Source organism: Protopterus annectens, chromosome 1.part1 (genome assembly GCF_019279795.1).
Source record: "Protopterus annectens isolate FY-2018-M chromosome 1.part1, PAN1.0, whole genome shotgun sequence".
Classification (NCBI taxonomy): domain Eukaryota; kingdom Metazoa; phylum Chordata; order Ceratodontiformes; family Protopteridae; genus Protopterus; species Protopterus annectens.
Window position 1 is genome coordinate 529264357 of NC_056726.1, and position 14746 is coordinate 529279102.

Below are 14746 nucleotides of genomic sequence, written 5' to 3' on the forward strand. Positions count from 1 at the left end.
TGCATCTGCAGTCCTTACAAATGGGGTTGTCCTGTCGTCAGGCAGCCCTTCGGTCGGCCGGATTCCAAAGTCTGGGTCTGGCCTCGGCTGGTGTCGGACTTCACCCGACGTCATAGCTGCAGTTCTTCGGGTATAAAGGCATCAGCCGACGCCATTTTCCTCAGTGTTTCTTGCCCCAGATGCCAGGTGCCCTCTAGGAAGGCTAAATTTGGATAAATGCAAATGGTTCCAAATAGTAGAGAACAAACAAAAAATAAGCATGTATGTACATATATACAAACAAATACACCATAATAGATTCCCCTAGCTAGCTACAAGATGGGCAAATACCCTAGGAGTACCACAGAGGGGAAGGAGGGTGGGTAATCCTGACTGCAGATGCATGCCTATCGGACATCTACATTTATGGTAGGTACAAAACTGTACTATGTCCTTCAAGGATGCATCTGCAGTCCTTACAAATGGGTAGAATACCATAGCCAAACTGGGGGAGGAGGAGAAATAAGATTATGGTGTAGTTAAGATCCCTTGCAAAACAGCAGTGGCAAAACCTGCTCGGGATCTGGAGTATAAAGGTAAATTATAATGCTTGGCAAATGTATGCACGGAGCTCCAAGTAGCAGCCTCTAAAATGTCTTTGGTAGCCACTCCTCATAAAAAAGCTGTGGTAGTGGCTGTAGCCCTTGTAGAATGAGGCCTGATGTTTTCTGGAGTTTTCTTCCCATGGTAGGAGTAACAAAATCTAATGCAATTTCCGTTTTGAAATTGCTTTTTCTTCCATTCCTGTTGCATATGCTACCAGTAGCTGGTCAGTTTTTCTATTGCTCTTGGTCCTGTCCAGGTAGTAACGTAATTGTCTATGTACATCCAAGGTATGCAACAGTCTTTCTCCCCTGTTCTGTGGGTTGGGGAAGAATGTAGGTAGGTGGATAGCTTGATTTAAAGATACCCTGGAGACCACCTTTGGCATAAAAGTAGGATTAGTTCTCATGGACACTATCTTGATGGAAGACCAGGAAGGGCTGTACTGCCATTAATGCCTGTAGCTCAGATACCCTTCTTGCTGAAGTGATTGCAAGCAGGAAAGCAGTTTTCCATGATAAGTACTGTAATTCTGCTGTTGCTGCTGGCTCGAAAGGAGGGAGTGTCAACTTTTCTAGCAGAAAGTTCAAGTCCCATGCTGGCAATGGTGGCTTTCTAGGTGGCTTTACATTTTTAATCCCTCTCAGAAACTGCCTGAGCAGAGGATGTGAGAAGACTGGAGGATCCAAGTTGTATTCTGCTGAAATAGCTGATGCATGAATCCTAATGGAAGAATAGGACAGGCCGTTGTGGAAGAGCTCTGCCAAGTATTCCAGGATGTTAGCTATGTTTACCAGTGACACATTCTCTCCTTTTGCAGTACTCCAAATGAGATATCTTTTCCATTTTGCTGAATAATTTTTTCTTGTTGAGGGTCTGCGAGCCTCCAAGAAATGCCTTTAACCCTTTGAGATAAATCTGGGTTATTTGGTCTTATGCAATGTTCCAGGCAGCCAGCTGCAGTGTTTTCAGGTTTGGATGCAGGGTTTTGAAGTTGTTCTGTGTTAACAGCAAGGGAACTAGGGGCAGAGGCCATATTTGTTCCCGAGACATACTCCTCAGTAATGGGTACCAATGTTGCCTTGGCCAGTCTGGAGCTATCAGGATGATCCTTGGACGGTCTTCTTTGATCTTCAATAGCACCTTGTGCATCAAGGGAAGAGGTGGGAATGCATATGCTGTCAGGTTTTTCCAACTGAAAGATAGGGAGTCCACTTTCCAAGCAAGCGGGTGGTACGTCCTTGTGCAGAATTTTTTCAGTTGGCGATTGTGTGGGGATGCAAATAAGTCTATTTCTGGTAGTCCCCATTTCCCTGTAATGGTTTTGAAGATGTCCGGATGCAGCATCCATTCGTGGGCATCCGTGGTAGATCTGCTTAGGATGTCTGCTAGTATATTTTCTTTTCCTGGCACAAAAATTGCTTGTAGCTGAATGTTGAAGCTCAGTGCCACATTCCAGAGGTCCATTGCCATCCGGCATAGAGGGTATGAATGTGTGCCTCCCTGTTTGTTGATATACCACATAACTGTGGTGTTGTCCGTCCTTATCAGCAGTTGACCCTGTTGAAGAAATGGTCTGAATGCCTGAATTGCCAGTTTTACTGCCAGCATTTCCTTTTGATTTATGTGTAGGTGCAGCTGGTCTTGAGTCCATAAGCCTTGTATGCACTTGTCCAGCATGTGTGCCCCCCAACAGAGGTCTGAGGCGTCTGTTGTGATGGTCTGGCTTGGTTGAGTGCTGTGGAAGGGCAGTCCCTTGTTTGATTGACAGGCCTGAGCCCACCATTGGAATTCTTGTTTCAGGCATGGAATTATTGGAATTTGGGTTTCTAGGCTGTGCTTGTGCTGAGACCATAAATTCCTTAGATACCACTGTAACTTTCTCATATGTAGTCTGGCATGTGGAATCAATATTATGCAGGATGCCATGTAACCGAGAGCTTGCAGGACTTTTCTTGCTGTTAGCTGGTTCTGCTTTGTTAATGCCATGAAGTAGAAAGGGAGTTGCTCCTGTTTTTCTACTGTCAGGAATGCCATTTGTTTTGATGTGTCCAGATCTGCACCCAAGAAGGTTATCCTTTGGGATGGTATCAGCCTTGACTTTTTTATATTGACTGTGTATCCCAGGGCTTGTAGTAGATGAATGACCCTTTCCAAATATTTTGTTAATTTGTTTTTGTTGTCCGCTTGTAACAGGCAGTCATCCAGGTAAGGGTAAATGTGAATTCCCTGAAGCCTGCAATGAGCAATTACTGATGCCAGGCATTTCGTGAATACTCTGGGCGCAGTAGATAAGCCAAAGGGCAATGCTGAGAATTGATAATGCTCTGATCCTGCAAGAAATCTGAGGTATCTTCTGCAATTTGGTCGTATGGGGACGTGCAGGTATGCCTCCTTGAGATCTAGAGTTACCAGCCAAGACTCCTTGCCCAGCATGGGAAGAAGCTGCTGTAGGGTCAGCATTTTGAATTTTGGAACAATGAGGTATGTGTTTAAAGCGGACAGGTCGAGAATAGGTCTCCATTGGTTTTCTTTTCTTGGTACCAGGAAGAGTCTGGAGTAAAATCCTTGCCCTTGTTCCATAGATGGTACCTTTTCTACAGCTCTCATCCTTAGTAAGTGAGTTATTTGTTCTAGAGCTTCTGTCTTCTGATTTGGAGGTAGGTTTGGCATTCCTCTCTTCCTTGGTAGAGTATGGAAGTGAAACCTGTAACCTTGGTCTATTGTCTGTAAAATCCATTTGTCTCCTGTGATGTAATGCCAGTTTACTGAAAATAAGGCTAGCTTCCCGCCTAAGGGTGCCTCTAGTTTTTCCCTGGTAGGCAGTGCCAGAGCCAAGTCACTGCGATTGTCCTGTGGAAGTGGTGGTGGCTGGATCTCTGGCTGTACCTCGCTGGTTGTTAGCCTGCCATTGACGTCCCCTGTAGGCACCTCTGGATTGACCCCTGCCTCTTGAGCGCCTATTCATGCCTCTCGGAGCTCTGGAGGTGTCTGGAAAGGACCAATTCTTGGAAGGCCAGTTCCTGCTAAACCTTGGAGGCTGGACCTGCAAGAAATCCTTGACTGTCTGGACAGGTTTTGCTTTCTCTTCCACCTTCTTCAGCACCTGCTGCGCAGGGGAGCCAAACAAATTGAGCTTATCCATGGGAGCATCTAGGAGCTTTGATTTAACATGGTCTGGTAAGGACTGCTCTTTTAACCATGCATGTCTTCTGATCACTGTGCCAGTCATGGCTGATCTAACGGAAGCCTCCAGTGCATCATAGCCGCATTTTAAGGAATGATTACTGACCTGCTGAATGTTATGTACCATTTCCTGTACAGATTTTTTTGTCTAATGGTTCATCCGAGGACAGTTTTTTAGTTAATTGGTCTAACATAAATTCCTGATACTGAATCATGTGGAATTGACAGTTCAAGGCCCTAGCTGAAAGAGTAGCAGAAGTGTAAACTTTTTTACCCCATCTCTAAGGCCCTAGATTCCCTTTCAGAGGGGAGGGGGTTTTTAGTAGAAGTAGGTGCTACAGCCTTGGGTCCCTGGGAGATAGTTTCGGGATCTGCAAAAGGGGCCTTATACAAATGATAATGTGTGTCCGGAACCCTGTAGTACCTATCGCGCTTAGCAGGGGCCAGAGGAAGAGAATCAGGAGCAGTACAAGCATCATTAAAAGCATCATCCACAACAGTAAGGACTGGAGGAATGGCTAAAGGCCTATGCTGTGGCAAATGCAAAAAGGTTCTAAGCCTTTTCCTAGAGTCTGAAAAATCCTGGCCCTGCCATTGAAATTGTTCCCTCATAGCATGCAAGGTTTCCCCAAAAGAAAATTCCTCAGGCGGAGAGGCAGAAGGAATGGACTCTTCTGCATCAGAGTCCTCATAAGGAGAAAAGGGGCCCTCTGGAGGGTTTGAATTATCTGATTCATCAGAGGAGCCATCTGAAGAAGCTGGCTCAGGGGTCTCTACTCTAGTCCTCTTCTCTAGAGGTGGGTGAGAGGCCCTGTCTGGATGTTACTGGGATCCCCGGATCAAAGAAATGAGATCCTCAGCTAGACTAAGCATTTGTGAACTAGAGCTAGGCCTGTGAGAGGGGGTCTTAGCAGGCACAGATTTTGTAGTTTTTGCTGCTTTAGCTCTGTCAAAGGCCTTAATCGACATGGATGCAGGAGGCCTAGCAGCTCCACGTGCAGGGGTAGAAATATCCAAAGGGATAGTATCAGATAAATCCTGTGAACCTGCAAGAGCAGGTGGGATTTCAGTAGCAGATTCAGCCAGGCTGAATGAGGCCTCGGTAAGTGGCAAGCTTTCGGCCGAAGGAAGAACCGTGGACTCTGTTTCAGCCGAAACCGAGACACTCGCGGTTGGCTTAACCGCGGTTTCGGCCGAAATCGCGGACCGCGAGTGTCGGTCCTTTTCCTTGCGCTTTTTAGAAATTTGCGTAGTCGGAGTATCCGACGGCATAATGTAAGCAAAATCGGAGCCGAAAAACTCTTCAGCAAATTCCGACCGACGTCTAAGCGTCCGCCGGTTGAAAGAAGCACAGGCTAGACAAGCTGCTACGTCGTGGTCTGGGCCTACGCAAGGTAAGCAGTAAGAGTGGAAATCTTTATGAGGTATTTGTTTCCCACAAGTTAAACAGTTATTCACTTTTTCTGACATCGGCTGAGGCAAGAAAGAGTCCCCAACGGGGTACTTAGCTTTTTAGAAGTCTTCGGTACTTGTAGTAGTAATCTCTGGTTCTGACCGACCGGCACTTGCGAACAGCTTCTGCTTCGGGCACCACGCGGCAAGAAAGACTGAGGAAAATGGCGTCGGCTGATGCCTTTATACCCGAAGAATTGCAGCTATGATATCGGGTGAAGTGCGACACCAGCAGAGGCCAGACCCAGACTTTGGAATCCGGTCGACCGAAGGGCTGCCTGACGACAGGACAACCCCATTTGTAAGGACTGCAGATGCATCCTTGAAGGACATCAGCAGATCTGTCTCCTGGACATCATCTGCAAAGAGAACTGGCACCAGTTCTTTTATCTACACCACTCCAACAGGCTTGCTTACTTTCTCTCCAGTAAAACAGCTAAACACTGCTCATTTTATCAACAACCTCATTGGAATGTTTATCTACATTCTGATACTTAAATCAAACAAATTATTCTCCATATTCTTATTTTCTGCCTCTAAACTCTCCACAACTTCTCTCCTCCTCCATCCTGTTGCTTCCATTAGTCTACTTCCTTGCTGCTATTGAAACCCTCCTGTGCCATCTAGCACATCTAAAGAGAAGAGGAAGTTTCCAGATGCCCTGACCAAATTTCTCTCAGGTAGTACAAACATCATCTTAGGTCTGCTCTGAAATGTGGTCACCAGCCTAGTGGGATTACCATGGTCAACAAAAGATAAACAATAAAATAAACACCTGCTCTTATCAACTCTTCCCTATCACAAGAAAGCAACAATAGAGAGTAAATGGACAAAAACTCTTTATAATTTTATACATTATATCTTTATACTGCTATAACGAATGATGCTGCAGCATTTGGTACTCTTCCTGCAATAACCCATCCCCTTTAGTGAATCAACAGTCATGCAATAAGAGTCCACAAAAGCAAGCACCTCATTCATTCAGTTGGCAACTATTTAAATACATATTCATAAAGTACATGCCAGCTTAATGCCAAAAGTGTGATAAAATATAATTTTGTTGCTTTGTTGATATTAACACAGAAGGATGCAATAATGTTAGCAGTCACTGAATACACAGGCCACCAGCTTCTTAGGAGACCCAAAGATGGAACATAAGTTCAATTACAATGAAAGTTTAAATTACATTGTACTGTTTCAGCTCTCGCAGGGTGAGATATATATATATATATATATATATACAAACATACACATATACCCTTTAAGGCTGTGCATTAAAGTATGGTATCTGGTTTTGATCCTTTCAGTACTGCGTACCCGCATGGTAAACCTAAGGTGGTTTTGATACTAATGAGTCTGGTCAGGACACTGGTGAGATTGCCCCATGCGTTTTAAGTACCACGGGAGCTTTTATTTCATCAGAGTTACCACCAACTCAGGCAAGAGACATTAAGTTTAACCTCACCGCCCAAAAGATGGCATTTCAGCAATACAGCTGCCCTCCACCCCCTCCACCGCTGTATCACTATAGTGACAGTACTGGAGCACTAATACAAGCACCTAGCGTGAAGGTAGGACCTACAACATTCAAGCGAAGCATAAAGATACAAACTAAACCAAAAAGAACAAAAACAGCTTCTTTCCGAATTAAAATTTGCACAAAGACCTCCTTATATGCACCTGAATTTCTAGCAAGGGATAAGTAAGGTAAATGCCAAGCACAAACATCGGTTTTACACCGAACATCTTCAAAGCAGTTCTTACTTGAAAGCATCACTGACTGAGACTGGCTCATAGTAGGACCGGGGGTCAAGCCTGTAGAAGTCATGCCTGGGGCATTTGGCATCAAATTCTGCCTCAGCAACCTGGTTCTTCGTTTTTCTTCCAGCTCTTTCTGGATCTTATAGATTTTCTCAGCAAGAAGATGATAATATTCTGCCTATAAAAGAAAAAGTACCAATTATTCACATAAAATATGTTAGCACTGTAAACAGTACAAATTTTTGAGATTAAAACTATAGAAATAAAATTCAACACATTAATGTTTTCTAGTAGTAAAATGTATTTTATTTAAAGATAATACTATTCCCATAATCTGCAAACCTAACACATCAAATCTTAAATACGTCAATGACGGTACACCATTATAGCTAACAATCTAACAGCTCCCTGATGTGCTTGCAGGATAAAAATAAAAACTTGAGATAGATAAATGTGGGCAATAAAAATATTTTCATAGGTAACTGACAGACACTGTGAAGCCTTCAAGATGGTGCTCAGCATTCAGTCATAAGTACCTGCATTAAACAGACCCCTCCTTCTTCCCCAAAGAAAAGTTCCACGCCATTGATTTCAAAAGAAATCCCATAGACCACCCCGACTGCCTGGGGTTCTAAAGTTTGAAATGTGACTGAATGCCAGAAAGACCTTTTTCCAAGAAACAGAACTTAATACAGCGGTCAACTCAAAATTAAGCACACAGTCCTAATTGTAAAATTCAAGTAGCTAGAAGAACTTGAATTTTTAACTGGAAATGAGTGTGTGCAAATAAAGAAATAATCAGATGCAAATAAAAATTCCTTACCAACTGCAGTCTTATTAACCAACACTAAAATGAAAGCTAAAGTTCCAACAACTTAAAGAATGCTTACAAGGCTGCTAAACATACCTTCATTCAAATTTCTCACACTGAAATCAAATGGTAGCTAAGATGCATCAAATAATTCTGGACTTCAGTCTGGAATTAATCCAGATAAAGCTCCCCGTCCAAAATGGACAAATGACTCAATCTGGCACTGTTCCCCAAAATCGATGAAGAGCCTTCAGTTGTTAGAATCCATAATAAGATTTATTGTTGTGGCATGCCCAATCCTTGCTTGCCAAAGCAAATGTTAAGGCACTACAGTAAACTCTGAGTTAACCGGCACCCATGGGGATTGGTAGATGTCAGACAACTGTAGTTCCTGGCTGCTTGAGAGTTACTATTAAAAATAAGTCTGACTAGTACTGTACCCTATACTATATTTGATTTGACTTGTTCTCGGGGTTAGGGAGAGGGAATTTATTCCCATCATCCTTTTTAAAACTCGAACTCAAATGTTTCTGCAGGGGGAAACAATGTGTAACAGATGAAAATTGTACTGTATTTCTTTGATTTTTTTTTTTTGCCGGCTGTTTGCGAGTGCTAGTTGCTTCAGTTCCGGTTAACTGAGAGTTTACTGTACAATTACAACTGATGGACTGACACTGTGGATCTGTTGCAGAAATAATTTTTTTTAACATGTTTATGAAGGAAATTGTGCACTACTACTTAAGTCTGGCAGTTGACGTTTCTGATGACCAGTGTTTCACAAGTATAAACTTTTTTGGCCAACTCTACTTTAAAAAACAAAAAAACAAAAACTTTTTCTTACCATCTGGCACAGTGTTAATGGGTGCCACTCCTGAACCCTTCTCACACCCAGAAACATACTAATCATATCTGCCACAAGATTTTTGTACAAATACTTGGTCTTATACTCCACTTTACACTAGTGGTCTGGTTTTCTAGGTGAAGGGTGACATTTTAATTCTATAGCTGCTTTTTCAAAATTGTGGTCATACACCTGGAACTCAAAATAGCAGTGGGCTTTGTCTAGACAGTACCTAGCAGGTCCATATTTCATCTTTGGGAGCCCATGCATTTTTCATAGGGACACTTAAAATACTTCTGCATCAAGCCAAGAGTCAGACATCTTCAGGCACACAGCTTAATGACAGGAACACTTCCTCATTTGTATATCCTAAGGAAGTCTAAATCTGCAGAGACAAGATTTACTTCATCCTCAGTGATGTCAAGAGTAAAGTGGTTAGGTCAGGGGTAGTCTTCCTCTTGGTAGAGGCATGCAGACTACATGTGCTGGGTACAGTTGCCTGGCAAAAGGGAACACACCTACCCTTTGACACACAGCAAGTACACCTCAAACTTTTGACAGACAAAAATAGTTGTGGCAGAAGAAGTGGCTCTGTTGTGACTGGTCCACCTCCTTATCCAGTGGTAGTGGAACTTAAGTCTAGTGGAGCAGTCAGCCTAGGAAGAACAGTTCTAGTAACCAATGAGTCACAAATCCCGTCAAAAAATACACCAAAAAGGTCCTCTTGTCCACATTCTTCTGATCCACTGGTTGGGAACCACCAAACAACTGTAATACAGTAAATGAATGAACGTGGGTCTGGTCTGATGGAAGAGACACTACTCTGCTGTAAATATCATGAAGGGTATCAAAACATAGCTGTACTATAGACGGTGAGGCCAATGGCTTACTAACTGGAGCCACCACACCCCAGGCAGGTCTAGTAAAGATGCTAAGACCTTGTTCACTTTGCTCTTTTTCCAAGGAAATTAATATCAAAGGTTTTTTCATCTACATATTGCTCTTTTCATTTGGTTCCTTGAGTACTACTTCAAAGGAAATCCCTGCTGGTGATGTGGGGGTGCAAGCTTCCAGCTTAGGGAGAATAAGTTTTGGTACTCCAAGCAAACTATAAGTAACTTAGCTCTGCTTTTCACAGAAGCACCCCTTCTGCTTCAAATTGGATGCTCACCCACATGAAAGAGGCACTTCTGGACTGTAGTCCAGAATGAATCCAGATCAAGCTGGGTCTGCCTACCACAAGCACACATAAAGGACTTTGAAGGCATGTAACTACCAAAGCTCTAGAAATAATAAACTAATGTTTTGTATGCCTGTAGCCTAAAACTTGGGGTCTCTTATAAAGTTATTTATTTACTTCCTTGTGGCTTAAAATACACACGTCTTTTTTGGCTTGGTACATCTGTAAGGTTTCAGTCTTCTCTTAAAAATATTTGGATGAAAACTCCGGCAAATACTGCAATTAGCAAAATCAAGTTTAAGGCCTGAGCAGTACAAATGCTGTATTTGGGAATCTTTATGAGGGATTTACAGTTCCAGTGGTGTAACAGGAAGCATACTCACTTGCGGTGCAGAACACTGTGCATTTTATTCCCACACCAGGTGGATCAATTACTGATACTGCAGCACAGCATAATGGGGGTGCTGCATTCAGTGTGTTGTCTTTTGGATGACACCTCACACAGAGGCCCCATCTCCTTGAGTTGGTGGCAGCTCAGGTGGATGTAAAAGATCCCACTGCACCTATCGAAGAGAGTAGGGGAAGTTCTCGGATTACCTGGCCAAATTTCCCCTCACAGTATAAATATCACCACCTCTGGTCTCCCCTGAAAACAGGCTACTAGTCAACCTAGTAGGACTAACCTGGAAAACAAATGAAAAATTAAAAGAAAAAAAAAGACACTGGCATCCACGGTTACTTTTTTCTAGGGTGGGCATGCACTATACTTCTGGTAGGATGGACCAAAAATGTGGGCTTCTGGGGATTCATCACCAAGAATTAGGCATACCAAATGTATTCGGTGAAATCACTGAGGTGTAACCTAATGGAAAGCTCTAGATCCATTTAGAATGACGAACAGGAAGAAAAAGTACAGTTGTGTACCTACCATAAATGTAGATGTTCGAGTGCATTCGCTGTTGCAGTCATTACACTTGGGTTATCCTGCTGGCAGGCAACCAGCAGTCGGCCCGAGTTCCAAAGTCTTGGTCCAGCATCAGTTGCTGTCGCCTCTTCCCTGACATCAGTGCGCCAGGGGTATAAAAGTTGCAACCAATGCCATTTTCTTCAGTTTTTCTTACCCCAGATGTCAGGTGCCCCCAGACAGGATGGCTGGAAAGATAAAATTATGCCAAAAACATGCATATAATACTATAAACATTTCCTTTATCTACAAGCAAATACACCACCATAGGTTGTATAGAGTTGAGAAGTACAGAAAAGTACCAGCAATGAAAAGGGGGATGGTGGGTGGGTTACCTGGACTGCAACAGTGAATACACTCGAACATCTACATTTATGGTAGGTACACAACTGTACTATGTTCATCGTGTTTCACTGTTGCAGTCATTACACTTGGGTAGAATCCCAAAGCTGAGGTTGGGTGGCTGGGTCTAAATTGGATTTGGAGAGGCTACCAGGCCCTGCAGAACTGCAGTGGCAAAGCCTGCTCTGGATTTAGAGTAGAGAGGTAAGTGGTAGTGCTTGGTCAAAGTGTGCACTGAGCTCCAGGTTGCAGCTTCTAAAATGTCTTTGGTTGGTATTCCTCTGAGAAAAGCTGCTGAAGTGGCCGCTGCTCTGGTAGAATGATTAGGCACTGATTTGCCATGTTGTGCATAACAAAAACAGATGCAGTGTCCTATCCATTTTGAGACTGTCTGCTTTGTAATGGGATTTCCTTGTGATCCTGCAGCATAGGCTACAAACAGTTGCTCAGTTTTTCTGAAAGCTTTTGTTTTGTCTAAGTAGAATCGTAGCTGTCTGTGTATATCCAAAGCGTGCAGAAGTCTCTCCCCTTTATTCTGGGGATTTGGGTAGAAAGTAGGCAAATGAATGGTTTGGTTTAAGTCTACATTGGAGACCACTTTTGGCATGAATGTTGGGTTTGTCCTAAGAGAAACCCTGTCCTGATGAAAAATGATGAAAGGTTCCACAGCCATTAATGCCTGCAACTCTTGAGACTCTTCTTGCTGAAGTTATTGCTAGGAGCAGAGCAGTTTTCCATGATAAGAATTTTAGATCAGCTGTGCTAGCTGGTTCAAAGGGAGGCAATGTGAGTTTTTCTAAAACAAAATTGAGATCCCAAGTTGGTAATGGTGCTCTCTCCTTGGGGGTCTTATATTTTTGACCCTCTGAGGTACTGTCATAGTAGAGGATGTGAAAAAATGTGAGGTTCCATATTGTAATGAGCTGAAATGGCAGAGGCATGGATTTTAATAGATGAGAAAGATAGGCCTTTGTCCAGCATCTCAGTTAGGTATGGTAAAATCTGAGGTATATTAGGGGCAAGTGGTTCGAGCCCTTGTGCCCGGTTCCAAGCACAGAATCTCTTCCATTTTCTGCATAAGATTTCCTAGTGCTGGGTCTCCTGGCTTCCAAAATTACATCCATAACAGCTTTAGAGAGAGGTGCAGTCTGAGTGGCTACATTATCTGCCATGCTGCCAGATTTAAGGTTCTGAGTTGACTGTGCAGAATCTGATTGTTTTGTTGTGTCAGAAGATGAGGAATTTGAGGTAGAAGCCAAGCTGGGCCTTGAGACAAGCTCTTTAGGATTGGGTACCAGTGCTGGCGTGGCCAGTCTGGGGCAATCAGGATCATTTTTGGCCTTTCTTGTCTGACTTTTAGGAGCACATTGGTAAGAAGAGGCATCGGAGGGAAGGCATAGACCGTCAGGCCTTTCCAGCTGAATGACAGAGCATCCACTTTCCATGCTTGAGTGATAAGTTCTTGTGCAGAATTTCTGTATTTGCTAATTGTGAGGGGAGGCAAAAAGATCTATGTCTGGGCGGCCCATTTCCTCGTTATCATGCTGAACACTTGTGGATTTAGTTTTCATTCGTGAGGATCCATAAGATTTCTGCTTAGTTCGTCTGCCAGTGCATTTTTTGTTCCTGGCAGGAATTGTGCCTGCAGATGTACTTGATAGGTCAGTGCTGTGTTCCACAAAGTCATGGCTTGCCTGCATAGGGGATAGGAATGTGTGCCCCCCTGCTTGTTTATGTACCACATAACTGTAGTATTGTCAGTCTTTATTAATAGTTGCCCTGGATGTAGTAGGTCCTTGAAAGCTGTCAGGGCATTTTGTACAGCTAGCATCTATTTTTGATTGATGTGAAGATGCATTTATTCCTTGGGCAACGTGCCCTGAATACATTTTCCTGCCACATGTGCCCCCCAGGCATAATCCGATGCATCCGTTGTTAATGTCTGCCTGGCTGTGGGTAAGGTGAAAGGCTGTCCCTTGTTGTGGTGACAGGCCTGGAACCACCATCGAAACTCCTGTTGCAGGCAAGGAATTAAAGTTATGATGGTCTCCAGGCTGTGACAATGCTGAGTCCAAACACTTTTTAGATACCACTGTAGTCGCCTCATATGCAATTTTGCATATGGAATTAGTAGAATGCAGGATGCCATGAAGCCCAGGGCCTGCAGAATTTTTCTTGCAGGGAGCTGGGTCTTTGTTGCTATCATTTGAAAGTAAAGAGTCAGTTGCCTTTGTTTGTCTGGCGTTAATTAAGCCATCTGGGCAGTTGTATTTAAGCTTGCACCCAGGAATATTATCTCTTGAGAGGGCACTAGTTTTGATTTATTTTCGTTTACTGTGTACCCTAGGCAAATTAGTAATCTATTTTCAAACGCCAGATGCTTTAGAAGAATGTCCTTGCTCTCTGCTTGAATAAGGCAGTCGTCCAAGTAGGGATATACTTGAATTCCTTTTTGTCTGCAAAATGCAATTACTGGTGCCAGGCATTTTGTGAAGACCCTGGGCACAGTAGATAAGCCAAAGGGGAGTGCAGAGAATTGGTAATACATTGAGCCTGCTATGAATCTGAGGTATCTTCTGCAAGATTGTCTGATTGGGACATGCATGTATGCCTCCTTGCCGTCCAAAGTAACTAGCCAAGCCTCCTTGCCCAGCATGGGCAGAAGTTGCTGTAGTGTTAACATTTTGAATCTTGGAACATCCAGGAAAGTATTTAGGATTGACAGGTCCAGTACTGGTCTCTAGGCTTTGTCCTTTCTGGGTACTAAGAAAAGTCTTGAGTAAAATCCTTGTCCCTGTTCTTGCTGTGGAACTCTTTGAATAGCTCCCATGGCCATAAGAGCAGCAATCTGTTTTTGCGCCTCTGCCCATTGGTTTTGTGGCAAGTCTGGCATACCTTTTGATTTTGGAAGCGTGTGGAAGTGGAACCTGTAACCCTGAGAAACAATATTCAGCACCCATTGGTCCTGGGTGATCATGTGCCAATTTTTTGTGAAAAGTGCTAGCTTTCCCCCTAGGGGTGCTGCCAAAAGGTAAGTGCTTGGCATTTGCAGAGGGAAGTCATTGGGACTGTTTCCTATAAGGTTGTGATTTGTCTTCCCCTCTTCCTTTGGGGGCTGAAGCATCCCATTGTTTAGGTCTGTAGGAGCCTTGGGGCTGAGATCTGCCTCTTGGGCGTCTGTATCTGCCTCTGTGGCCTGTCTGACACTGGAAAGGACCAATTTTTTGAAGGCCAGTTTCTGCTAAATCTAGGTGGTTGAACCTGTAAAAAATCCTTCACTGTCTGCATATATTTTGCTTTATCCTCCATTTTCTTTAACACCTCTACTGCCTTAACATCAAAGTATCATGCTGTAGTGGAACATCCAATAATTTTACTTTAACATGGTCAGGTAAACTTTGTTCTTTCAACCAAGCATGCCTTCGAATAACAGAGCCTGTAATTGTGGCTCTACAAGAAGCCTCTAATGAATCAAAACCACATTGCAGAGTATGCTTTCCCACTTGTTCAACTTTATGCAATAAATCCTGTATTTCCTTACTGTCAGGACTTTCTGAATTTGAAACCATTTTCTGTTTTAACAATGACATGAGGTACTGTTGATATTTAAGCATGTGAAACTGGCAA

General features: G+C 43.3%; 1 protein-coding gene across 2 annotated transcripts in view; it reads right to left on the minus strand.

Moving 5' to 3' along the window:
• Positions 1-14746, minus strand: part of EP300 (E1A binding protein p300) — a 1713356-nt gene that overhangs the window by 831195 nt on the left and 867415 nt on the right. For both annotated transcript variants that reach the window (XM_044076495.1, XM_044076487.1), the window contains exon 10: positions 6985-7159. In XM_044076495.1, coding sequence (XP_043932430.1) covers positions 6985-7159 — 175 coding nt within the window. The remainder of the gene's footprint in view (positions 1-6984; positions 7160-14746) is intronic.